This window comes from Brienomyrus brachyistius, unplaced genomic scaffold, assembly GCF_023856365.1.
Source record: "Brienomyrus brachyistius isolate T26 unplaced genomic scaffold, BBRACH_0.4 scaffold46, whole genome shotgun sequence".
NCBI lineage: Eukaryota > Metazoa > Chordata > Actinopteri > Osteoglossiformes > Mormyridae > Brienomyrus > Brienomyrus brachyistius.
Genome location: NW_026042321.1, coordinates 1,901,742 through 1,929,722, shown reverse-complemented (window position 1 = coordinate 1,929,722; position 27,981 = coordinate 1,901,742). Strand labels below are relative to the sequence as shown.

At 44.1% G+C, this 27,981-nt stretch overlaps 3 protein-coding genes across 4 annotated transcripts in view; 1 reads left to right on the top strand and 2 right to left on the bottom strand.

Moving 5' to 3' along the window:
• LOC125723186 (lactose-binding lectin l-2-like) overlaps positions 1-11,998 on the bottom strand; it is a 114,649-nt gene extending 102,651 nt beyond the window's left edge. The window contains exons 1-5 of one of the 2 annotated variants that reach the window (XM_048999603.1): positions 11,904-11,998; positions 11,711-11,794; positions 6,310-6,348; positions 4,112-4,224; positions 2,605-2,730 (exon numbers count right to left, since the gene is read on the bottom strand). In XM_048999603.1, the coding sequence (XP_048855560.1) occupies positions 2,605-2,730; positions 4,112-4,224; positions 6,310-6,348; positions 11,711-11,783 (351 nt within the window). In that variant the 5' untranslated portion in view covers positions 11,784-11,794; positions 11,904-11,998. The remainder of the gene's footprint in view (positions 1-2,604; positions 2,731-4,111; positions 4,225-6,309; positions 6,349-11,710; positions 11,795-11,903) is intronic. The other variant, XM_048999602.1, reaches the window with a different exon arrangement.
• Positions 1-27,981, bottom strand: part of LOC125723191 (uncharacterized protein FAM241A-like) — a 229,966-nt gene that overhangs the window by 139,427 nt on the left and 62,558 nt on the right. The gene's annotated exons all lie outside the window — the stretch shown is intronic.
• Positions 1-27,981, top strand: part of LOC125723188 (lactose-binding lectin l-2-like) — a 128,945-nt gene that overhangs the window by 64,574 nt on the left and 36,390 nt on the right. The window lies entirely within an intron of this gene.

Genomic DNA, 27,981 nt, shown 5'->3' with positions numbered 1-27,981 from the left:
GTGGTTATGCTGGTTAAGATATTCTCTCTATCCACATGAACCTCCGGGCCATATTTTTTTTTAGAAATTAACCTAGACAGATTACTTTTACCATTTGTCTGTTGTCTGTTGTCTTTACCATTTGTCAAGTTGTCTGACCAACATCCGTTTGAATATCTGTAGGAAATCCATAAGAGAAGTGTCATGCCCGGCTCGTCCGCTCCTCCTGTGTACCACGCCCCCTGCTTACCCACATGTGTTTCCCGGATCGTACCCAGCTGTGTCCGTTTACTTTCAATCAGTCTTGTGTATTTAAGTCCTGGTCTCCCCAGTTTTTCTTGTCTGTCATTGATGTTACCCGGTGTTCGTCCGTGCCTGTTGAGATTAAACCCTCGTTTGCCCCGATTCCTGCCTGCCTGTTTTTGGATTGCTCGCGCTTCCTGAGCGATCTTCCGTTCTGCACGCCCGTGACAGAATGACAGACCGTAAGAAAAGGAGGAAGCAGAGGAGAGGAAAGCCCCTGCCTGAGCCCATCCGACTGGGCACATGCTCCCTCGCCGACTCCTGGTCTCTCGCTGAGGACGAGAGAGAGGGGCTCGTCCAGGGCTCCGTCCCTGACCCGCTCCATATGGGAGCTCACTTCCTGGCGAGGGTCGGGGCTTCCAGCAGCGACGACGAGGACATTCCCTTCTCGTTTCCCGAGCTGGAGCCGTTCGCTCCGGATGAACTACTGCCCCTGCACCGGTATAAACACCGGCCCGAACACCTGGCTAATTGGGCAGGTATTAGGGCCGTAAGGGACTCGATCCCCCGAGTGCCCCGGGTCCCGAAGAGGACCGCGCCCGTCTCCCCCTCCCAGGACGTGCCAGTTCTGCCTGCGCTATCAGCGCAGCTCCAGCCTCTGCAGCCGGAGCAGCCATCATCGCTGTCCGGTATGTCTGCGCAGCTTCCTCCACCTGCGGACCCCGCTCCCGTGCAGTCGCCGCTGCCTGCGGACCCCGCTCCCGTGCAGCCGCCGCTGCCTGCGGACCCCGCTCCCGTGCAGCCGCCGCTGCCTGCGGACCCCGCTCCCGTGCAGCCGCCCCCTCTGCAGCAGCCTGCAGCTCCCGTGCAGCCGCCCCCTCTGCAGCAGCCTGCAGCTCCCGGGCCGGCGCCCCCTCTGCAGCAGCCTGCAGCTCCCGGGCCGGCGCCCCCTCTGCAGCAGCCTGCAGCTACCGGGCCGGCGCCCCCTCTGCAGCAGCCTGCAGCTCCCGGGCCGGTGCCCCCTCCACGACCTGCCCTTGTGACTGTGCCCCCAGTGACTCCTCTGCCCTTGCCCCAGCGTCCTCGGCCCCGACCGAGAGGCGTGATGTTTGTGTCCCGTAAGGGGCGGGGACACAGACGCAGGGCTGGGGTCCCGCCCGCCCTGCCCCCTGGCTCGCCCTGCCTCGCCTGCGCTGGGGCTCGGTTGGCGCCCGCGGGTCCTGGCCCTCCGGGTCGGCTGCCTCGCTCCCCCCGTCCGTGCCTGGTCGGTCCCCTGAGGGCTCCCCGACGGTGGTTCCTCCGTCGCCAGCGGGTCCACCCGCTCGTCCGCGGCAGATGACGTCGCCGCATGCGGCAGCTCCCCCCCTCGCCTTGTCCTCGCCAGGGTCCCCTCCTGCTCCTTCGTCCCCTTCCCCGGTGCTCCCTCCTGCTCCCTCCCTGGCCCCTCCGTGGGTCCCTCGCCCGGTCTCCTCTGCCCCTCCGGGGTCCCCTCCGGCTCCGGCCTCCCGGCCGGCTGCGGCCCCTCTGGCCGCCCCCCGTCGCCCGCTGGGGCTCCCTCGGGCTTCTCCCTGTTCCCCCGCCTTCTCTCCCTTCTTCCCTGCCTCGGTCCCTCTTTCCCTTGCTCCCCCTTTCTCTGTTCCTGGTCCCTTTGTTCTGCCCCGCTCCGTTCCTGGTTTCCCGTCGCTCCCTCCCGTCACTCCCGCTCCTTTTGTTCCTCCTGTTCCCTCTGTTTCTCCCTTCCTGATCTGTCTCTCTGCCTTCCCGTCCCTTTGTCAGCTTCTGTCTTACGTCTTGTCCCTGGCTTTGTTCTGTGTCTCCGTCTTGTTCCCGGTCCCGTGTTGATGGATTCTGTTTTTGTTTTTCAGGTCCTGTTTTACCTCGTCCCGTCCGTCGCCCCCTTCCTTGGCGCGCCCAGAGAAGCGCGCCTTTGGGGGGGGGGTTCTGTCATGCCCGGCTCGTGCGCTCCTCCTGTGTGCCACGCCCCCTGCTTACCCACGTGTGTTTCCCGGATCGTACCCAGCTGTGTCCGTTTACTTTCAATCAGTCTTGTGTATTTAAGTCCTGGTCTCCCCAGTTTTCCTTGTCTGTCATTGATGTTACCCGGTGTTCGTCCGTGCCTGTTGAGATTAAACCCTCGTTTGCCCCGATTCCTGCCTGCCTGTTTTTGGATCGCTCGCGCTTCCTGAGCGATCTTCCGTTCTGCACGCCCATGACAAGAAGAGCATGCAAACTGCACACACAGAGCAGAGATGGGATTCGACCCAGTAGGTGTGAGCCGTCACATCACCACACACCAGCTAGAGTAACTTAAAACAAAATGGTGTAATATTACAGTATTTACATTCCGTTTCAAACTGTATTATATAATTCCAATCAGTTTACCTTTACAGCATCAAATGCACCAATCCAGGCCGGAGGAAAATGGCTGCCTGTGACTTTCTGCACAAACTGGTACTCTTCAAAACTGTGGATGGATGCCAAAGTCCCTTTTAAATGGATGCAGTTGTTCTGTGCAGAAGAAAACAGAACAGGGCCAGTTTATAAATTGATGAATCCCTTAATCATAAACTCTTCATTGGGCACCTAGTATTTTCAGTTTTATTGGGAACTTTTCTTTATTATGCCACTCGCATTCATAAATTTAGTTTTATTTATTCTGTGTCACGCCCAGCTCGTACGATCCCCGTGTGTTTGTATTATAGTTCCCAAATGTCGAGGAATGCAAATTACCAGGTAGCTTACATGGGGCATGAGTCAAAAGAAATTCGTTATTTAATGTCATTGTATTATTATGTTTAATCAGTCAGCAAGACCAATATAAAAGAAGTAGTTTGTTCATCGCATATCACTAGTATTCCTAAATTCCAGCTCCTGTAGACCCAGACAGCTCTGCTTCACCTGTTGTCTTTAGGAAACCACCACTGAACAGGACCCATCTGGTTAACAGTGTTGGGGAAGTTACTCACAGAAGTAATCCATTGCAGTCAGAGGTGGAATGTTCAGGACCAAAAAGCACAAATCTAGACCAAGGTTTTGTTTCAACCAACCACAGTCAAAAAAGTTACTTTGAAAGAACTCAATTGAATCATAGACAGTGGTCCCACCCAACTACAATGAGTATTTTGAAAATGAAACATTCTTTTTACATTGTTACATAACATAGTTGAGTCAGTCTCACTCAATTTTCTCATGTCTAATTAAACCAACTGAATTAGTTTCTAGATTATGTAATATTATTTATCAGGGCTAAGAGAATGCAAGAGCTCCCCTAGTGGCTATAGGAGTGCATGTTTCCTAGAGCAGATATAATGAACAGCAGCCTCATTGCATTTAGACCACAACTTGGAATAGAAGAACAAATCAAATCATTTTGCTCATTTAATATTTAGATTTTATGAAGAACCACCACTGTTCAGTTTTTATTATAGACAACATCCTGTAAGGTTTTGGCAGAATCCTTTTCATGATGATGAGTGGAATAAACCACCTTAGAATATATACCCAATTTAAACAGAGTAATTTAGTTGGTTTAATTAGACATGAGAAAATGATTAACTCAGCTATGTTCTGTTCTCAGAACACAAAGTCAATGCATCAACTTAAACAGAATGTTTCATTTTCAAAATACTCATTCTATTTGTGTGAAACTGTCTATGATTCAATTGAGTTAATTCAAAGTAACTTTTTTCAGTGTGCTTGATTGAAACAAAACCTTGGTCTGGATTTGTACTTTCTAGAAATGAACTTTCCACCTAATTTCCCCAACACTGATTAGAGATACATGAATCCTCCAGTTTTCCCATGTACATTACGAAATGCTCTTCAAGGATTCATTAATAAGTGCAGCACAATCTCAAATAATCAAGATTTTATCAGTAGTGGCATTTACCTGTGCATCCACCCATGATTTTGGTTGTCCTTCAAAGTAGAAGCAGCGTGAATGATACTGATACCAACCACCAGGGCAATTGGCTGTAGGGATGTTCAATCCTGAAGAAAATCCTGTAGAATGAAGGAGGGGTGTTAGTTTTGGTTTAGCTGACTTAATTATAATTAGGTGTTATGACAGTTACAGCCTTCACAATAGAGAAGCTACATACCTACTGTATTCTTTAAATCCCCTATCTGATAACTTTAATTTTAGTCATATATATATATATATATATATAAACACACACGCACAGCTCAAAAAAATATAAGAAACACTTTGAAAACACATCAGATCTCAATGAAAAAAAAGTCATGTTGGATATCTATACATATATGGACTGAGTAATGTGTTAGGAAGGAAAGGATGCCCATGGTTAGATGGAGATGAAAATTATCAACCTACAGAGGGCTGAATTCAAAGACTCCCTGAAAATCACAGCGAAAAAATGATGCGGCAGACTAGTCCATTTTGCCGAAATTTCATTGCAGCAACTCAAAATCATACTCAGTAGTTTTTATGGCCCCATGTGCGTACAATGTCGGGACATGCTACTAATATCCTGGATCTCCTCTCAGATATGGGCCAGGACATCACTGAGCTCCTGGACAGTCTGAGATGCAACCTGGCAGCATCGGATGGACAAAACATAATGTCCCAGAGGTGTTCTATTGGATTTAGGTCAGGCGAGTGTGGGGGCCAGTCAATGGTATCAATTCCTTCACCCTCCAGGAACTGCCTACATGCTCTTGCCACATGAGGTCGGGCATTGTCGTGCACCAGGAGGAACCCAGGACCCACTGCACCAGCATAGGGTCTGATAATAGGTCCAAGGATTTCATCCCGACACCTAATGGCAGTCAAGGTGCCATTGTCTAACCTGTAGAGGTCTGTGCGTCCCTCCATGGATATGACTCGTCAGACCATCACTGACCCCCCACCAAACCGGTCAGGCTGAACAATGCTGCAGGCAGCATAACGTTCTCCATGGCTTCTCCAGACCCTTTCACGCCTGTCACATGTGCTCAGGGTGAACCTGCTCTCATCTGTGAAAAGCACAGGGTACCAGTGGCAGACCTGCAAATTCTGGTATTCTATGGCAAATGCCAGTCGAGCTCCATGGTGCTGGGCAGTGAGCACAGGGCCCACTAGAGGACGTTGGGCCCTCAGGCCACCTTCATGAAGTCTGTTTTTGACCAAACAATCAGAAACATTCACACCAGTGGCCTACTGGAGGTCATTCTGTAGGGCTCCAGCAGTGTTCATCATGTTCCTCCTTGCACAAAGGAGCAGATACCGGTCCTGCTGATGGGTTAAGGACCTTCTACGGCCCTGTACAGCTCTCCCTGATTATCTGCCTATCTACTGGAATCTTGAGACTGTGCTGGGAGACACAGCAAACCTTCTGGCAATAGCACGTATTGATGCGCCATCCTGGAGGAGTTGGACTACCTGTGCAACCTCTGTAGGGTCCAGGTATTGCCTCATGCAAATGCAAAACTAGTGAAAAAAAACTGTCAGAAAAGATGAGGAGGGAAAAATGCCAATGGCCTCCAGCTGTTAAACCATTCCTGAGGGGTCGCCTCATCTTGCCCCTCTAGTGTAAAAGTAAAATTTATTTACTTTTTTTATTAAAGCGGTTGAAATTTTAGTCTTAAACATTACCTGAATATCATGAACATTTTATGTCTTGGGGGTCACCAGTGCTTGAAGTGGGAAAAACAGGTACCAGTACTCAACTTGTTAAACAGTACCGGCAGATTGTGAAGAAAAAGACAAAGAGATTATGGTAATGCGTACCAGTGAGTACTGGCCCACTTCAAGCACCAGTATCCACCTTCATTAGTCTATTAAAGTAGAATAACTCTTAATGAGAATCAAATATCTCAAGACGTCCAAAAGTTTGCAAAGTGACTGTTTTGCATCCATAATATTTTTGGGCAAAAGAACATCATCACATTTCTCAAACAGTTCTTGTTCATATGACAGACAATATAATTCATAATGATATAACTATTATAACAATACTGCAGTTGTATAGTAAAATCAGTATATAGTAGTAAACATCTCCAAAAAAGTAAGACTAATCCAATTCATTTTGCAGATGAACATAACTTTATCTGTTTTGTGGTGTTTTAAATAAAATAAAAGGTACTAACCTTTGGAAGGTTCCAGAGTTTTAGTTTCATTTTGGAGCACTGAAATGCACAAAAATATGTTTAACATTCAACAGAAGAAGCCATAGCAAATCTTTTCCCATAGTCTTTTAATTGCATATAATGCACTGTGCCATTATGTATGTTACAAGTGTGGTAGCAGTCCAATCCATCGTGGAGAACTCGTGTAATTAATTATGGGGTAATCTAATTCTATCACTTAGCCATAGTCCAACACAGTGGCGGCACATGAAAGAACAGGCGCAGATCTGGTTAACTGTATTACATTAGGGTCAAGTCACACAAATTGCTGGTATACTGGTGCTCCTCTGTTTACGAACTTTCAACTCACTTTCAGATATATGAGGACCTGCTTGCAGCATTTCATAAAGAGGACTTTCAGGACCTGCTTACAGGGCTGGATGTAGGTTAATGTCATACTCAGGACCAAGCAGTGCAGGTTAAGGGTCTGGCTTAACGGCCCAATAGAACCCTTGAATTCACAGCATTTGAACTGCTAACCTTTGAAGTACTAACCACAGATCCTTAGCCTCAGAGCCACCACTCCGCCAACTGTGATTGGCCATATTGAAAAAAAAAAATACTGTGTACTATTTTGAACCAATATGGGATGAGTTTTGTCTCATATTCTTGACTCCCTGATTTAATAAAGGTTTTTGTTCACTGGTGTTCCAAGACACTCTGTAACCCTTGGTTATTCCTGCTTGGGTTCAGCTGTTTAAGTTTTGTCTTGTATTCCTTTATTCCTATGATTCTAGTATCTCCTGGTGTTTGAGAATACAAAGCTGTCACTATCGATAATATCGATAATCGAATAATCTACCAATTAATCTGATGATTCATATATAATATAAGTAAGGAATAATTGACGACGGGCCGTTGAATTATTAGAAAATAATAACTCCGCTTCGCGTCGTGGCCGCATTACCACCTCGGGTGTGCATTATTTTCTAATAATTCAACGGTCCGGAGTCAATTATTCCGCTTATACTACGGTTGCCACACCTCAAGACATCGATCAGATGATATATTTGAAGGTATTCGTCCGGTTTTTCTACTTAAATCGCTATTGTGAGTAGGATTATTTCTTCCGCATCTCATCCAACGACTCTTTTGCTAGTTCCAAAACGTCATTTTAAAGCTGGCAATGGAGGCTTGAGCCGTTGATAGCAGACTAATGCAGTTAATAATGAAGTTATTAGAAAGAGAGCGAGAGAGACAGAGACAAAGAGAGAGAGAGAGAGCTTGTATGAATTAGGCTACCTCTTTGTGTCCCTCAACAGTGTTCTGAAGCACCGTCTCTAATCTGTAAGTCTGCTTTAAGATGCAGCGCTGTTATTACCTCGCTAGTGAGAAATGTCATGTGTAGCCTTTAAGTTGGTACACTAGGCTAACTAATACTGCTGCAGCCCAGTTGTTGAAAGTTTCATATTCACCGTAAATATTAAAATTTACTTTCGGAAAATCGTCTGTCATGTTGTTATTTTTGTTAGTCCTGTGTGCTGTATAGGTACTGTATGCTAATTTCCGTTATTACAGTTAACTATGCGAAGTGATATGGAACTGTAATGCGGTCAAGAGAGCTACCTGGAACTACGTTCGCCGTGCATTAATCTGAAAATAATTGCACACCTCAGAACGTTCGTCAGCCAATCAGATTCAAGCATTCAACGGTCCCGTAGTATAATATAATATAATATAATATAAGTATAAAGTATAAGTATATAAATATATCCTGGGTTGTTCCCTGCCTTTTGTGCCTATTCCTTCCAGGATAGGCTCCGGACCCCCCGCGACCCAGTAGGATAAGCGGTTTGGAAAATGGATGGATGGATGGATGGATGGATGGATAATATAATATATACATTGCAATTGGCATGAGGCAGGAATCAAGCAACCAGTGTAAGGTGCACACTCAGTCACACATATGCTACATTTAGGCACACTGATTCTTAAATAGCATGTTTTTGGACAGTGGAAGGAAACTGGAGGATTCACGAAAAAGTCACACATATACACAGGTTGAACATTCACATTCCACACGCACAAAGCATCGGTGTGTGGCAACAGCGATACCCACTGCCCCCCTGCTGTCATTGGCTTGCACAATGTACCATGTAAATATTGCCATGGCATTTCATGCACATGCAGTTGTCACATCGTAAAGACTACAAAGGTCTGCTGGGATCAAACCAGTTTTACTCAGTCATTGGAAACAAAATTTAACAAACTTTGCAATTTGAATAATGGTTCCCTTTCCACATTAGCCTTACAAAGAGTGAAAGCTATTAAAAAATAATATTCATCTGCATGACTTTTAACATTATCTAGCATTGCTTTTAAATGATCAGTCAAAAAATCAGTCTATATAAGTTAATATCGGTAATTTCAGCTTTTACAATAAACGCGTCCTACTATCTATCTGTTGAACAAACTAAATAGAATTATGTAGTATCTGTTAACGAAAGTTGTCCCAATTTCTATGCAAGTGGTTTAAAATAATTTAACCACCAGATCAATCATTCAGAGTCGTACGGTGTGTTTAAATCTCACATCATGCGCATGTCTTCTTTTTGCTATGATCAATTGTAAACATTTGTTTTGTTGCTCACGTTACAAATGCCCTGTTAATGTACAAGATTAAAGTAGTTTAAGAGTTCGTTTCTGTAGTCGGTAGTCCCTCAATGCGGTATATCATTAATGGACAATCGGGGGCTCAAGTACAGGGGGGCCTGCAGCTTGACCCGGTGTGTGCCTGTTGAGGTGATTCAGACACCTAACTTGATGCCTTCTAGATGCCTCCCGGAGGAGGTGTTTTGGGCATGTACAACCAGGAGGAGACTCCAGTGCAGACCCAAGACACGCTGGAGAGATTATATCTCTTGGCTGGCCTGGGAACACCTTGGTATTCCACCAGTGAAGCTGGAGGAGGTGGCTGAGGGAGGTCTGGACATCCCTGCTTAGACTGCTGCACCCCAACACCCGATAAGCAGTAGACAATGGATGAATGGGTGGATTGAATTGTGGCATGTAATGAAAATTGCAAGTGCGACATACAGTATAGCTAGCTAGTTCTTACTTATTGTTGTACTTTTCGGGATACTCTAGGTGGTCAGTGTAGCTCCATATTGAATCAACCAAACACACTATTACCACTAGGATTTTTTTCTGCAGTTTTCCGTCACGACACTCCTGATGTGTATTGTAAGTTTATTGTAAGTAACATTACCGGTATTATGATTCACTGAGTTTGCTAATGTCAATGTTAGGTTAACTGAACCGTTATTTCACCATGTATTATTATTATTAATAATAATAATAATAATAGTAATAATAATAATGAATAGCAATAGAGAATTTTGTCACATCTCGAATGTTCTTGTAAACTGTAAAATCTAACTTAATTTTAGCTAGTTAAGTCTAGCTTTCTCACTTTTTAAATTCTTTCTCCCTCTTATCAAGCACATACTGCAGACCATAGACATCTGAGCTACACAACCTAACTTCCTACACAACCTAACATGGTAGTTAGAAATCTTGGCGTTCTTGTCGATTCAGATCTATGCTTTGATGCTCACATAAGAAGTATTACTAGAACTGCATTTTATCATCTACGGAACATAGCCAAGCTTCGTAAGATGCTCTCACTTAATGATGCAGAAAAACTAATACATGCCTTCGTAAGTTCCAGACTGGATTACTGTAATGCCCTCCTATCGGGTTGCCCGTCTGGATCCTTGCATAAACTTCAGATGGTACAGAATGCTGCAGCCAGAGTTCTAACAAACACTAAAAAATTTGATCATATTACACCGGTCTTATCCTCTCTTCATTGGCTGCCAGTTAAGTCTCGAATTGACTATAAAATACTGCTATTAACTTATAAAGCACTAAATGGCCATGCACCAGAATAACTTAGTGAACTGCTGACCACATACAACCCTCCACGCTTGCTTCGCTCTCAAGCCATGGGATATCTGTTAGTGCCTAGGGTAGAAAGAGCTACGGCAGGCTGCAGAGCTTTCTCCTACAAAGCTCCTCTGCTGTGGAATGGTCTTCCACCGGATGTGCGGGTTTCAGGTTCACTCTCAATATTCAAGTCCAGACTAAAAACACACCTGTTTAGTTTAGCGTATAGGGACACTAGTTCTAGCCCTAGCTAACTCTTCACTCCCAGTCAGACCTGTAGTGTGAGGTGTAGAGCTGGGTGGGGATCGGTGCCATTGGCTTTGGATGAACTGGATTGTCAGTGCTGTCACTCTAGCTTTGCAATCTCTTGTGGAACTGGAGTGCTGACATTTCAGGGACTCCCCATGCCGGCAGTCCCACTTGCCTCTCCCTCCTACTGATGCTGCCATAGCCATATCTGCCGGAGCTTGCAGATTGCACTTCATATTGTACTCACCTAGCTTTTAGCACTGCCAATAGCCTCCTCTACTATGCCTAATTGTACATTTTATTTCCCCTACTCCTCCTGGGGGGTGATGCCTGGAGACCTCAATCTATCAAGATATCCAGCACACCCGACCACCACCAGTGACGTCCCTGCATCCAGCTCGCCGTTCTGATCTTCCATGTATGACCCGCTGCCTTACCTCTGGTTGCCTGGCAATTGGAAGAAGACTCGGCTTCGGCATTGGCTTATCTTCCTTGCTCTCCTCTCTCTATTTGACTATCCCTGCCGGCCCCTGGAGGATGGGCTTCCCCTTTGAGTCTGGTCCCTCTCAAGGTTTCTTCCTTCTAGGGAGTTTTTCCTTGCCACTGTCGCCTATGGCTTACTCACTGGGGGCTTTGGGTGAGGATACTGTAAAGCGCTTTGAGACAATGTAATGTTGTGATAATGCGCTATATAAAAATAAATTTGTTGTTGTTGTTGTTGTTGTTTGCTACGTGCATGAATGTGTATCAGCATTGTTTCTACACTTCCTGTATTCTGCGTTTCAAAACCAATGTTCTCTTCAGAGTCATACAATTGCTACTTAATGACATTTCATAAAATTCTGAAGCAGTAGCGGCAATAATTTATAATTATACTGGCGGCAATAATTATGTGGTGAATTATACTGAATCTGTAATGTAGCTACTAACCTCAGTTTAGTGAGGTGTGTATCCAAAGTATTTGAAAGGCAAATACAAATATAACATGACAGATGAACACTGTGTGAGTTTTGGATTCAAAGTACCACTACACAGGAAGATACGTACATACACACTGACAGGCTATGGGAAATGTTGAAATGTAAATTAACTGCATGCCTTTAAACTACAGGAGGAAAGTGGAATACCCAGAGAAATCACAACACAGGGATACAAAATCTACACACATAATATCAAAAGTTATATAAAAGAAAAAAAGAAAAAAACAGTAAAGATTTTTTCTTACCTTCTGGCACCCAGAAAGCTCCACTGAAAGAGAAGATGGTGTAGAGGATGGTGGAGATGGTGAGCAAACCCATGATGATGTCTCCTGGAGGATGAAGAGGAAGAGAGCAGTTAATTTCCTGATTAGATTTAGGTCTGTGCTTCACTAATCAAACTAGCAATACAAGAATAATGAACTAAACTTGATAAAGTACCTCCAACAATCAGTAAGTATAACTGTACTCAATGGAAAGTTCTAGATGAAAACAGGGGCAGCCAAGGTCTCCGTCTTCTGAAGATTTATCTGTTCAGTAAGGCTTTATATAGTTTAAAGATTGAGCAAGAAATATTTAAAAAGGGGAAGGTTTGTGATCTGATCAGTTAGTTTACACTTTCTTCACACATTATCAAAAAGATGCTATCAGACCTTCCTGGTAACCAGTGTGACATCAAACCTGACAAGTCACCTCACACACCTTGCTCTAGGAGTTACAAGAAATTTATTTAGCTTATTTAATTATAAGAAGCTTATTTAATTATAAGTAGAAAAAGGAATTGCCACAACCGGGAGACAGAGAATCACCTTCAAATAGAGTTTAATTCATTAGTACTGTAGGTGTGTGTGTGCGTGTATGTGTGTGTGTGAATTTTTTTGTTTGTTTTTTTTTGGGGGGGTGAATTTCTTGAAATTCTTGAAGGAGCTACAAGTAGCTCAAGTAGACAGTGTATTGCCTGTCCCAGGTGTACATGCATTTTCATGTGCTCTTGTTCTGTTTCAATAGTAACCTATAACAAACCTTTGCTTGTGAATTCCTTTTTTCTCCTTAAAATGGCAGTTTTTTTTGTACCTTCTATCCATCCTGTGTACATCAAGATATTTATTTTTTCTCAAATGATTCTTGTGTTCGTGAGAATGACCAAACAAAAGCATAGTAGGCTATCGTCATGCTTTCATTTTCAAAATAAAATGAATTTCACTTAGGTTCCCAATGCAAATAAAATAGTCCACTTTCCACGTTTTGCTTATTGCCAAAATCAGAGGGCATGTCCCCCTTTTCTTCAGTGATGAATTTCTGATATCAACAATGTGCATTTTAACTAGTTAAAGTTTAATTTTTCATCTCAGAAAGACACATTATAACTAGTTACAGTTACAGTTTATTATTATACCGACCATTATAATGCATTATGGAGATATCTATAATGCATTATAGACGAGAGCTTCATTGGAGCTTATGAAGTATTATATTAAACACTATGCTATATTCTTTTATTAATTCTCATACTGAACATTACAATGCATTCTGAAAGTTTCTAAAGTGGTACATTTTCCAGTGTAGATAGATGGCATTTATCTGGTCCTTATGACTCAACAATTTGATACTTTGCTGGATAGGTGGCAGCATGTGGCTCAGTGGGCTAAGCCTGTGAATCTGTAATCAGGTTGGCGGTTAAAACCCCGCCTCAGCACATCTGCGAGTCCTTCAGCAAGACCCTTAACCCCCAGCCGCCTGGGTGCCCCAACAGGTGGCTGCCCTTCGCAGACAGCTTACTCTACCAAGAGCAAGTTGATGGAAGCGTAAAAAAGAATTTCTGACCGACAATGCTCTGGATTGCCATTATTAGCAAAATACTAACAATGTCTGAACGGTTTTATATTACGTTTATGGTGCTGATTAAGAATATGACTTTGGTACTGTCAGATTGGCTCTAGTTTCTGAGATATTTAATAGTTAATTAATTTACGCAACATGTTAGAAAAGCATTCAGAATTGCAAGAATATTTTAATTTTCGTTACAACTAGTAAGTAAACAGTCTAACATCATACAAAAAAGAAATTAAAAATATCTAACAATGATAGGAAAAAGTTATTTATGATTTGATTAATACTTTATTAATTAATTATTGTTATTAATGTGAATACTTCAAAAAACGCTGTTTATGCAATTTCCTTTTAAGTGTGTCATCAGGACAATCACGTTGGAGACTCCAACAGTAGTCTGCCATCATGTGTATGTCCCCTCTGCCTTGAAATCCCTACTCCATGTCCTTCATATCCTGGTGGAACCTCTCGCCTTGTTCCTCGCTGAAGTCTCCAAGGTTATCTGGAAATCTGTTTCAATGGCTATGGAGATAATAAGAGCATAAAGATGCACTAACTCCCAAATTTCTGAAGTTAGCAAGCATATTCTGCACCAATTCTTCATAATCATCTGCTCTGTGATTACCCAAGTAGTTCTTCACAACAGAGACAGAACTCCTCCAGGCCGAAGCCTCAGTCTCATTCATGCGTTTGGTAAAATTGGAATCTGTCATGAGTTTGCGAATCTGAGGTCCACCAAAGATTCCAGCTTTTAGTTTTTCCATGCTCAGTCCAGCGAATGAACTACAAATGTACTTGAAGCAGTTACCTGTTTTGTTGTTTTTTAACCATGTTCTTTCCACAGATGTAGCAGAATACAGCAGGACTGCTGATGCAGGCTCTTCTTGGTGAAGTCATAATTTTTACATGTATTCATATACTTCTTAAGACAGAACTTTTTGGTTATAAACTAAGACTGGGCTGACAAACTTATACTGTAGCCGACTTCTTTCCTCTGCAAATTCACAGTTGAATTCTGGCTTCAAAAAGTCGCTCTCATAGCATTGTAGGCCTACAAAGTAAAATACAAAATAATTATATGGGATATTTCATCACCTAAGACACTGTTAAAGAATCAAAATACTTACTATTGAATTTGTTATCACAGACAAGTTGCATTGGGGGAGCGCATTATTTTCATGGATGACCATTAGCTCAAAAACTAGAACCAATTCAGCAAAAGTAATGGGATTTTTAAATTCAACACCCTCAAAATACCCTAAACACATTCAAAAAACCATGGCACCTATTTTTTTTTTGTAAACCTGTATTATCAAGCACCCTGTTACCCCACGTGGATTGAGGAGACTGGGTCCTCGCTCTGGAACCACGGCTGCGGCAGGAGCTCGAGGGCGCGCACCTGGTGGCCGGGCCTCCACCCATGGGGCCTGGCCAGGCATAGCCTGAAGGAATAACATGGGTCTGCCCTCCTGTGGGCCCAGCACCTGTAGGGGAAACCATGGGGCTTGAGTGCAATGTAGATCATGTGACAGCTGAAGGCAGCTAGACAGAGAGGATAGGCCAGCCTAAGCCACTTCACAAAAGTATTACATGGATGAAAATCTACAACTGAAAATCTTGCCCAAAAATGGAACTGTACAAGTGAAAGCAACTGAGGATGAAAATGGAGGCTGCAGATCTTATCTTGTCAAACACAACCATCTGCCATCCAAACCAACAAGGAATTTTGGCAAACAAGTGAGATTTTCTTCTATGGTGGTTTAACTATTCTGAATGTTTAAATGGGTGAATGTGTGTCAGTCATCTTTTTGTCAAGAATGTGCAAGAACACATATCACTGAGAAGATTAGGTAAGACATGCTTTACTTTGTGGCATTAAGAATGGGTCCATAACCATCTAATCAACTACTACATAGAAGGTGATGAGAAATACATTAATGTCTATGAGCCTAGTGAGGCAGAAAACATTTTGCTTCAAGGATGTTCCTTTTATCGAGCCAAGGCTGGTGTTTGCACAATACTTTATCAAATACATTTTGGAATAGCCACACTTTTTCGGTTTCACATGGAAATGGTCGTTGTGTGTATACATTGGCATTAAAATTATATTTCATGTGATTTCATGTGAACCTGAATCTTACTTGAATATTTCTGCGCCCAACATCTGTAAACAATATATTTGCATTTATTTAGTTAGCTGTTACTTTCCTCCATAGCGATGTCCAAATGAAGAACATTTGGCGTCAGAAAGCAAAGCCAGCTAGGCCCAAAGTCAACTGTGAACCATTTGGCATAATTATATGAAATAAAGATCTGGTCTGCCTGCTCTACAGTCTGCTTTTCTGTTCTGGGTATTCTTTCCACATTTTATTACATCCCAGGCAGCCAGAGCTTCACAACTGTCATTTAACTCTTCTATGGAAAGTGACACTACTTTTTAACTTTTTCGTCTTACATTTCATTTTACAATGAGTATCAGCAAACATTTATGCCAATGAGGTTAGGCATCAAGCTTGCAAAAACAGAAAGCTTACTGTTAAAACCAAAGTGATAGTTGAACCAATTATCATGAAACAGCACATAAGTGTTACTTCCTCAAAACCAGCTGGATTTCCTCATTCTAGCTTGGTCTTTGCATGTAGATCTCATGTTTGGGTTTTTTATCAGCAGCATTTGCAAAAGCAGCGATAACTAAGTAAACCTTTCATTTTTCTCGTGGGAACCCCTTGTTGGTATATTTTTTAGTTTTAAGTTTTAGGGTTTTTGTTGTATATATTCACCTTCTGATACAACATATGGCTTTTAGCTCCCATACCATCTCATGTCTTGTAGTCTTACGATTCTTCTTCCTGTCTTCTAAGTAGAAAGCTCTGCTGTCTTAAGCAGATATAACTGTTTTGCTCAGAGGATGAGATAAAAACCTTCTCCTTCACAGCATATAAGGTGGCCCAAGTAAAACAGTAGGTGCAATTAGGGTGAATTTATTTTTTCTCTCCACAGTTCATCAGCTAAGTATTGGCCTATTCAGCAATTTCATTCAGTCTTGTTCTCCGATTCTAAATGCACACCCTGTAATCTTATTATTCATAACCATTATATCGGAAAATGAGGCTGAGAACCTAGTGGAATTTTATTGGGCGAGTATTCATTTTCTGGAATGGATTGGAGGTACTAAAAATTGGCATTTTAGGGAGAAAATAAGTAATACACAAACTTTTGTTCGAGTTTACTATTGAAACAAAACAAGAGCACAGAAAAAATCCCATACACTTGAGACAAGCAATATATTCACTATTATCTTGGAGCTCTTTCAGGATTTTATCTCAGAAAATACACCCCCCTCCAAAATAATACACACACACACACACCTACCCAGCTATCCATGAATTAAATTCTATTTGAAGATAATTGTCTGTCTCCTTTCTTGTTGTCAGTTTTGGTTTTGATGTCATGATGAATGTTCTGTTGTATGTGAATTGACTGTCTCTGAAACCTGCTAAGCCTGATGTTAGAATGTGTAAGGACATAAAACTTATAGGTCCTGCAGGCCCAAATCTGATAAGCCTGCATCAGTCTATTTCAGAGCTCCGCTGGCCCAGGCAAGACTGGACTCAACTCTTGAAACCACCCCTTTTAAGGAAGGCAAAGGCCTGCCGGCTCCTGAGAGACTGGATAGGAATAACTGGAGCAACACAGAAAAAGCAAGACTTTTCACCCCCGGAGTGGCCGGAGTTCCACAGTCAATCCACAGCAACAACAGCTGTCAGTCTCCAGACACAGACACATTTTCCACTATAAACAGGATAACTCACCACACATAGATGTTAGGGACAAATACACGCATGTTTGGTCTCGTTTGAATGGGCATGAGATGGCGAATATCATACTCTCAGATTTAAGGCAGTATAACTTTCCCCAAGGGAAATAAAGATAATTTGGCTAAATCCACAAAAATGAGAGAGCCGCCCACATGGTAGAACAAGGGAATTATAACCGCCCCCTAAAGTGATCTGATTGGCTGGGGACTTGAGAACCAAGGCCAGCAATGGCCCTAAAATTAACTATTGACCGAAATTGGTCAGTCTTCAGAGACATGCTATCACCTGGTTGGGATACTTAAGGAAGGGCCTCAGAAGAATTCGGGGAGTCACTCTGTAATCAGAGCTCCCACAGAGAACTGCGTGAAAGTCCATCTGTAGTCAGATACTTTCCGCAGAACTTAGTGCACTCTCAGCTGAGGAATGTGATTGTTTAATATTGTATTTGTCAAATTGTATTTACAAGTATGTGTGGCCACATGTCAATGATTGGATATTGTAATATGTTTAACACTAGATTTACCGAGTTTTTATTCTCTGCTGAGAGTCCCAAGGTGTTTGTCACCCCTGCTGTGATTTTCGCAGGTCTTCAGCCCCATCCTCCTCCTGCTTTTGTTGTGCAAACACACCCATTACCTGTGAGGCCTGGCGCATTTGCATTTTTTACTCAGAGTAGCTCAAATCCAAGGCAGGCTAAACCTCTGTGTGTGACATGGAAACCTTCACAAAAGTCTGCCATATCTATACCAAATATCCCACATGCTGACTGACCTGCAAATATGAAAGACGCACATTCACAAAATATATGGAAACACAAGTCTGTGTTATTTATAAAACAAATTGAGTGAAAATAGAATGAAAAGTTGCTAATAGAATGAAATGAATAAAATGAAAACATGCTAACACTTCAGTCTCCAATGCATGTTTGTATATAAATGTCATAAGCTGAGTGAAGTCATGGTCCATGGTTTTTGACATGCTCATACACATACAGAATAAAATGTCATTTCATTTTCATTGGCCATCACTGAATTATAACACCAAAAGTGAATTTTGTTTTTGTGTGATCTCTCCAGCTTTGCATGTTTGGCTGTTCATGTAAAAATTGATGTATCCGTGCCTCAGTTCCAGGTTCATCTCTTCGTCATCTTTCTGCCTTTTGTCTCAGTGGTTACTGTCCCACACAGTCTGTCTATCTTTCAAAGTCTGTGTTTGCAGCGTTTGAAAACCCAGTGACCATCATCCCTGTATTTGGCAATGGAGTTCCTTGGCTAGAAGAATCGGAAACAATCTTCTTTTTCCTTTCCACCCTGTAGATGTTTTGTACAGAACGTAGGCATTCACCGCCACCAAGTCCAGCATGTTGTAAAACACAGCTACTGGCCACTTGCTTGTTGCTGCTCGTACTGAATACATGCGCGCCATTCTAAACACTGACGTGGAGAATTCCTCTCCCTGTGCAGTGTCCTTTGCCAATGGAGGAAGTTCACGGCAAACGTTATTCACCATGCCCAGTAAAGTGAAGCAGTCTGTGTGACAGTGACAGTGAGGTGAAGAAATTGTCCATTGTGACATTTCTCCCATCATCCAGAAATGACTCCATCAGACTCATGACCACGTTCTCTGCCAGCCTTCACCAAGAACTGTGCTGAAAGTTTCACTCCAGGAGAACACATGAACATAGATGTACAGCTGTTCTCGACCAAGGTTCATTGTCCATGCAGTATATTTACATTTACATTTACAGGATTTGGCAGACGCCCTTAGCCAGAGCGACTTACATAAGTGCTTTGAGACTCTGCAATGAATTTCCGATGCTAGCTCAATAAGGACCCCAGCTACGAATACTATCTCTGAGAACGCCATTGAGTAGTGCAGAATTTTTATTTTATTTTATTTTTTTAAAACACACACCAGAAAAAGAGTCGAGTAAGAATATAGAAGTTCTACGTCAGGTATTTCTGAAAAAGAAAAGTTTTGAGTCGTCGCTTGAAGACATTCAAGGATTCAGCTGTTCGGACATCTAGGGGGAGTTCATTCCATCAATTAGGTGCCAGGACAGAGAAGAGCCGAGATGCGTGTCTTCCTTGTGCCTTGAGGGGAGGTGGGACCAGTCGAGCAGTGCTGGAGGATCGGAGAGATCGTGGTGCAGAGCGGGGTGTGATGAGGTCCTTTAGGTAGGATGGTGCCAGAGAATTTTTGGCTTTGTATGCGAGCATCAGTGTTTTGAATCTGATGCGTGCAGCTACAGGAAGCCAGTGGAGGGAGCGCAGCAAAGGAGTGGTGTGGGAGAACTTGGGAAGGATGAAAACAAGACGAGCAGCTGCATTCTGAATCAGTTGGAGGGGACGGATGGCGCTCAGTGGTAAACCCGCTAGAAGCGAGTTGCAGTAGTCAAGGCGTGAGATGACGAGGGACTGGACGAGTATCTGGGTAGCCTGGGTGGAAAGAAATGGACGTATCCTCCTGATGTTAAAGAGGAGAAACCGACAAGAGCGAGAAAGACTGGTGATATGTGAGGAAAATGACAACCGATCATCTATGGTAACTCCAAGGTTTCTAGCAGAAACCGAAGGACGGATCAGGGAGTTGTCAAAGGAGATCGCAAGGTCCTGGAGGGGGGATGAGTCAGCCGGGATGTAAAGCAACTCAGTTTTACTAGTTTTGAGTTTTAGCTGGTGAGTGGTCATCCAAGATGAGATGTCTGCCAAGCATGTAGAGATCTTAGTGGAGACATGAGTGTCTGAGGGAGGGAAGGAGAGGATGAGTTGAGTGTCATCGGCATAGCAGTGGTAGGAGAAGCCATGTGAGGATATAACTTCGCTAAGAGATTTAGTGTAGAGGGAGAATAGGAGAGGGCCAAGAACCGAGCCCTGAGGGACACCGGTGGAAAGACAACGTGGAGTAGATGTGGATCCATTCCATGTCACTTGGTATATCGCATCCAAGCCGGACAAATTTGGGATCAAGTTCTGGATGGCCACGGATTTGGAGACCAAATACGTCTGCAACGTGTCCCCTAACTTGGGAAAGGACCCCAGTCACCAGAAAAGGGAGAGGCTGGCAGAGAACATGGTCATGAGTCTGATGGAGCCATTTCTGGATGACGGGAGAAATGTCACAACGGACAATTTCTTCACCTCACTGGCACTGTCACACAGACTGCTTCAGCGCAAAACAACACTACTGAGCACAGGGAATAAAGTTTGGTATGAACTTCCTCCAATTTCAAAGGACACTGCACAGCAAGAGGAATTCTCCGCGTCAGTGCTTAGAAGTGGCAGTGTCTCCTTGACAATTTATGCACCTAAAAAAACAAGATTGTGTGTGTTCTGAGTTCCTTGGACCAAGATGTGGCGATCTGTGAAGGCAGAAAGAGGAAACCCAACACGATAACAGACTATAACCACATGAAGGTATGTGAATGTGTGTATAATTTTACATCAGCGCTACAATGTTTTCTGATATGTACTATACAGGCCTATATAGAAAGAAGGTAGAAAAAAAGCAAATACACTCATGACTCTCTCTCTCTCTGCTGTTATAGTGTGGTGTAAATGTGTTGGACCAAATGGCGCACATGTATTCCGTAAGAGCAGCAACATGCAGGTGGCCAGTAGCTGTATTTTACAACATGCTGGACCTGGTGGTGGCAAATTCCTACGTTCTGTACAAGGCATGTACAGGGTGGGAAGGCAAAAGAAGATTATTTTTGAGTCATCTAGCCAAGGAACTCCATTGCCAATTTATGCCACAAAAGGCTATGGGGACAGAGGAAGGCTGCTGCTGTGCCAGGACTTGTATGGACAACTCAGTGTCAGGTACAGGAGAACTGCAACAGAAACCTCAGCAGGTTTACCAGTGCAAAGTGTTACAAATTCACTTGCGCCAAATGCAGGGATGATGGTCACTGGGTCTGCAAACACTGCAAAGTTTGAAACACTCAATTTTTTTTATAAATAAAACAGACTTGTGCTTCCATATATTTTGTGAATGTGTGTCTTTCATATTTGCAGGTCAGTCAGCATGTGGGATATTTGGTATAGATATGGCAGACTTTTGTGAAGGTTTCCATGTCACACACAGAGGTTTAGCCTGCCTTGGATTTTAGCTGCTCTGAGTAAAAAAATGCAAATGTGCCAGGCCTCACAGGTAATGGGTGTGTTTGCACAACAAAAGCAGGAGGACAATGGCCCAAGAAACTCTCAGCAGGGATGCTAGTAGGTGTTAGGCCCAGGGAATTTACGCAAATTTGCGTAGATTTGGCAGTTCTAGTGTTAATAAATGTTGTCTTGATTACTTCATGACTGTCTGATTTGCTAACTTCTTTATAAACTTTCCAGACTGGACTTCGATCCTGATTCGGACTAAAGTGGTAAATACTATCTTACAGCCTCTGGGTTAAATCCTCTTTATCCGGGTCCCAAACTCGACTGCCCAAGTTAAGTTAGGTGGATACCAAAACTACACCTCTAGAGCTCGCTGACGCTCAGTTACGGGCCGACTTAACCTCTGAGGTCAACACATGCTGATGAAAGGTACCGGTCTACCCTCTGAGGGGCGTACACACTATGTTCCTAGGCACTGGGCATAGTCCCTGAGACGCTCACATGGTAAGACAATGGGCGGCATCGGCGGAGTCCCTGAGACGAGCCAAAAGTAAACCTCGTACAAACTACCGCAATAAAAGGTGCGCCGTCACAGCCGCTGAGGTTGACACATGTTATGATATGGGCTGCCCCCGGCTGAGCCTCTGAGGTGGACGTACGTGTGGTTTGGGTAAACATCGGCTTAATCTCCGAGGCACCCACATGCTCAGTAATTGGCAGACACTGAGCCTTTGGGGAATTATATAGGTCGAGGGACCCGAATAATCAGAGGCTGACATTGTCTTAAATGGTGGCGATTTCCGTGCCTCTAAGACAAACCCTGTGGAACAAGCCCACGGATCGCCCTGTCGGCCGAGGCGAATCTGGCGGACTCCTTCGTCAGGGGTAAACTAGAGTTGGTAATCTAAAGGAGAGTCTCGAAGTAATCCGAACAACATAACCGTCATGACTACAATATACTGAAATGAAGGTCTTTAATAAAATGTCAGATATGTGTCTAAAAGAATATTTTGTATATTAAAAAGGGTAAGTAATTCCCAGGAGCGCTTGGAAGGACCAACACGCATTAACAGCCTTTGGCTGCGCCATTGGATTCCGCCATTGGGCCGGTGGGCGGCTCCCTACAAATGGCTACCAAGAAGGTCTGAGCATCTCTTTGAAAATGTGTGAAGAAAGTGTAAACTAGCTCATCAAATCACAAACCTTCCCCCTTTTATAATATTTTTTGCTGAAACTATATACTACATAAAGCCTTACTAAACAGAGAAATCTACTGAAGAGGGAGGCCTTGGGTACCCCTCCTTTCATCTAGAAATTTCCATGGAGGATAGTTATACATACTTTTTCTTGGAGGTACTTCATCAACTTGTCATCCTTGTCATTCTCTTGTCTTGTGGTTGTTCCTGCTCCCATCCTGCAGTCCCCTTGTTGCCCTCCTGCTCCCATCCTCCAGTCCCCTTGTTGCCCTCCTGCTCCCATCCTGCAGTCCCCTTTTTGCCCTCCTGCTCCCACCCTCCAGTCCCCTTGTTGCCCTCCTGCTCCCTCCCTCCAGTCCCCTTGTTGCCCTCCTGCTCCAACCCTGCAGTCCCCTTGTTGCCCTCCTGCTCCCATCCTGCAGTCCCCTTGTTGCCCTCCTGCTCCCACCCTCCAGTCCCCTTGTTGCCCTCCTGCTCCCACCCTGCAGTCCCCTTGTTGCCCTCCTGCTCCCACCCTGCAGTCCCCTTGTTGCCCTCCTGCTCCCACCCTCCAGTCCCCTTGTTGCCCTCCTGCTCCCACCCTGCAGTCCCCTTGTTGCCCTCCTGCTCCCACCCTGCAGTCCCCTTGTTGCCCTCCTGCTCCCACCCTGCAGTCCCCTTGTTGCCCTCCTGCTCTCACCCTGCAGTCCCCTTGTTGCCCTCCTGCTCCCATCCTGCAGTCCCCTTGTTGCCCTCCTGCTCCCATCCTCCAGTCCCCTTGTTGCCCTCCTGCTCCCACCCTCCAGTCCCCTTGTTGCCCTCCTGCTCCAACCCTGCAGTCCCCTTGTTGCCCTCCTGCTCCCATCCTCCAGTCCCCTTGTTGCCCTCCTGCTCCCATCCTGCAGTCCCCTTGTTGCCCTCCTGCTCCCACCCTGCAGTCCCCTTGTTGCCCTCCTGCTCCCACCCTCCAGTCCCCTTGTTGCCCTCCTGCTCCAACCCTGCAGTCCCCTTGTTGCCCTCCTGCTCCCATCCTCCAGTCCCCTTTTTGCCCTCCTGCTCCAACCCTGCAGTCCCCTTGTTGCCCTCCTGCTCCCATCCTCCAGTCCCCTTGTTGCCCTCCTGCTCCCATCCTCCAGTCCCCTTTTTGCCCTCCTGCTCCCATCCTGCAGTCCCCTTTTTGCCCTCCTGCTCCCACCCTGCAGTCCCCTTGTTGCCCTCCTGCTCCCACCCTCCAGTCCCCTTGTTGCCCTCCTGCTCCCACCCTGCAGTCCCCTTGTTGCCCTCCTGCTCCCATCCTGGCATCCACTCCCTTTGAACTATACTTGAACTATCCACTCCCAAATTCTCTATGGACGTGACTGCAGCTAAAACTGCCTTTTACAAAGACAAACTAGAATTATCCTCACGAGATCCTCGCAAACTCCATAACATCTTTTCGTCTCTTCTCAACCCTCCCCCTCCTCCTGCTCCTTCCTTCCTGACTGCTGAAGATTTTGCCAACTTCTTTGCCGAAAAGATTGACAGAATCTGTCAGACATTCTCTCCCTCATCCACTACACTACACACTAAGGATTTCCCTCCCCCCTCACTGGCCCAGTTTTCCGGTCTTACGGCAGATGAGATCATGAAAGTCATCGCATCTTCCAACCCTACCACCTGCCCACTTGATCCAATCCCTTCTGCATTGTTTCAGACAATCTCTCTAGACCTTCTCCCCTTTATCACGACTATCATTAATGGCTCCATAACCTCCGGTCATGTACCAACAGCATTCAAAATAGCCAGGGTCATTCCCATCCTAAAAAAACCCACTCTAAATCCCTCAGACACTTGCAGCTACCGACCAGTATCGCTTCTTTCCTTCCTTTCAAAAATCCTCGAATGTACAGTCTACAACCAGCTTTCTCTCTATCTCTCTCAGAACAACCTCCAGGATCCTAATCAGTCTGGCTTTAAAGCAGCTCACTCTACAGAGACTGCCCTCTTAGCAGTCACTGAGAAGTTACATGCTGCCAGATCAGCCAAACTGTCATCTGTCCTCATCCTTCTTGACCTATCAGCAGCATTGGACACGGTCAACCACAAAACTCTCCTATCCATCCTTAGGAGTCTTGGCATTGGTGGCCTGGCCTGGCGCTGGCTGGCTTCCTACCTAGAAGGCCGAACATACCAAGTGACATGGAATGGATCCACATCTACTCCACGTTGTCTTTCCACCGGTGTCCCTCAGGGCTCGGTTCTTGGCCCTCTCCTATTCTCCCACTACACTAAATCTCTTGGCGAAGTCATATCCTCACATGGCTTCTCCTACCACTGCTATGCCGATGACACTCAACTCATCCTCTCCTTCCCTCCCTCAGACACTCATGTCTCCACTAAGATCTCTATATGTTTGGCAGACATCTCATCTTGGATGACCACTCACCAGCTAAAACTCAACACTAGTAAAACTGAGCTGCTTTACATCCCGGCTGACTCATCCCCCCTCCAGGACCTTGCGATCTCTTTCGAAAACTCCCTGATCCGTCCTTCGGTTTCTGCTAGAAACCTTGGAGTTACCATAGATGATCGGTTGTCATTTTCCTCACATATCGCCAGTCTTTCTCACTCTTGTCGGTTTCTCCTCTTTAACATCAGGAGGATACGTCCATTTCTTTCCACTCAGGCTACCCAGATACTCGTCCAGTCCCTCGTCATCTCACGCCTTGACTACTGTAACTCGCTTCTAGCGGGTTTACCACTGAGCGCCATCCGTCCCCTCCAACTGATTCAGAATGCAGCTGCTCGTCTTGTTTTCAACCTTCCCAAGTTCTCCCACACCACTCCTTTGCTGCGCTCCCTCCACTGGCTTCCTGTAGCTGCACGCATCAGATTCAAAACACTGATGCTCGCATACAAAGCCAAAAATTCTCTGGCACCATCCTACCTAAAGGACCTCATCACACCCCGCTGTGCACCACGATCTCTCCGATCCTCCAGCACTGCTCGACTGGTCCCACCTCCCCTCAAGGCACAAGGAAGACACGCATCTCGGCTCTTCTCTGTCCTGGCACCTAATTGGTAGAATGAACTCCCCCTAGATGTCCGAACAGCTGAATCCTTGACTGTCTTCAAGCGACGACTCAAAACTTTTATTTTTCAGAAATACCTGACGTAGAACTTCTATATTCTTACTCGACTCTTTTTCTGGTGTGTGTATAAAAAAAAAATAAAAAAATTCTGCACTACTCAATGGAGTTCTCAGAGATAGTATTCATAGCTTGGGTCCTTATTGAGCTAGCATCGGAAATTCATTGCAGAGTCTCAAAGCACTTATGTAAGTCGCTCTGGCTAAGGGCGTCTGCCAAATCCTGTAAATGTAAATGTAAACTACGCGCGGTCGGACACACAAGCGCATGCACACTGAGAACAAGCCCACTCACGCTGGCACACATTTCAAAATGGCAACACCAACGGGGATAATATGGGTCAAATAAGACCCTTTAACCGTAGTTTTTATAAAGTAATGAAACTCTTTTCGGACAATGTGTTATTTAAAATAAAACGCCCTAAACATTTTGACAACAAGAATCCTTGTTAAAATGAGCATACAGCATTGCCCCAAAAGCAGTGCCACTAATGTTTTAAAATAGAAATAATTCCCCTTAACATAAATGTACTGTTTTTATAAAATGTTTAACGCAATGTCTGTTGATGAGTCAAGCGCTGTCTGGCCTAGTTGCATATGCCCCAGCATGTTGTCGTACTGCAGCGGGGGTTCCACGGGGCATTGTGGTGCGTTCGAATATTTCTTTTCTTTTTTTTTTTAAATCAGACTTTATTGAGAATACAGGGCAATTACAAAAACAGCAAAATACTATACTATAACTTTACTAGGGGGGCATATTTAATCCATCCACCCATCCATTTTCCAAACCGCTTATCCTACTGGGTCGTGGGGGGTCCGGAGCCTATCCTGGAAGCAATGGGCACGAGGCAGGAAACAACCCAGGACGGGGGGGGCATCACAGGGCACACTCACCCATGCATACATAATGGCAATTTAGCTACTCCAATTAGCCTCAGGATGCTTTTGGACTGTGGTGGGAAACCGGAGTACCTGGAGGAAACCCCACGACGACATGGGGAGAACGTGCAAACTCTGCACACATGTGATCCAGGGGGAGACTCGAATCTGGGTCGCAGAGGTGTGAGGCAGCAGTGCCAACCACTGCATCACCATGCCGCTCCGCCATACTAAATATATTAAATAAATAAAAAAGACATCAGAAAAATAAACAGTAGAATCTAAAAAGTAATTTATGCAAAAAGTTTAAAGTACAATATATTTCTTAGAAAAAAAATTCCAGAAATAAAGATTGAAGAATAATACTGTTCGACCTATTTTAAAAATATTATGAACTTGGTTTTCTTTCTACTAAATCTGCAGCTATGAATATGAAATTTAGTCAGTAAGATCAATATATTTGAGGTGAGAAAATGGGAGGTTCAAGCAGACCAAACAGTACATCCCTCCAAAAGAAAACATAATTTTCTTCAATATTGGTGTTAATATAGTCGCAGATGGGCAGTGCCAGAATAAATGAACAGAAGTTAGGAAAGTTACAGCGAAACGTACAAACTGAGTCAATTTTTAAATCTTTTACAGTAAGTTTTAACTGGGTAAACTGTATGAATGAGTTTGAAGGATACCTCTTTAACTTTCTTAGTTAACATATAGCGATTAGGTAGAAGCCAGGCTTTCTCCCATAGCAAACCATCCACAAATCAATTCCAATAGGAGTCAGCATTTGGCATTGTAGTGATATCTTTCTGAAATATAGTTCTCATGGATTTCTTCTTACTGTGTGGATTCGAGGAGAAACAAATTTTTCCTACAGGAGAGTCCACTGGAGAAAACATACGAAGCAGGTGATAATCGATCCTTTGTTGATACTTAAACAACATGCAGATACCAGACAAAACTGCACCAAATACCATTGCATAGTCTCCAGGTGTTACAGGGATATTATACCGTGATAAAAAATCTTCATAAATAAACAGAGAACCCTCCTTGTTAAACAGCTGACTGACTAGAAGAATGTTGTTATGGAACCAATAACTGAAAAATTTGGATTTGTGTTTGTACAAAATGTCCTTATTGTTCCATATAAAATATCTATGAGGTGAGAAATTGTGTTTGTAGATGAGTGACCAAGGTAAGGAGGCCTGGCGATGAAAGGCAGATAACTTTGCAGGGATTTTGTCAATATTATTATTTTATTTAATATTATTAAATCTATTGCGTTTTCTAAGATAATATTGAAAAACCCTCCTAACAGTTATGTGGCTGACGGGAACTTTTGTAACCAATCTGTGAGCTTATTATCAATTGAGTGCAAAAGAAGATCATTCTCAGATTTAGAATTGTAGCCATAAACATTTATACATATAACAACTGACTCATTAAACTTAAGTATTTGAGAAATGAAATGTCCAGCAGGGTCACATTCTGTATGCCAAATATTTCCACTGAATCTATTCTGTAAAGTTATTACCCCAGCTGAATGTTCAGATCCATGAGCCATACAGAGTTACTCCATTGAGA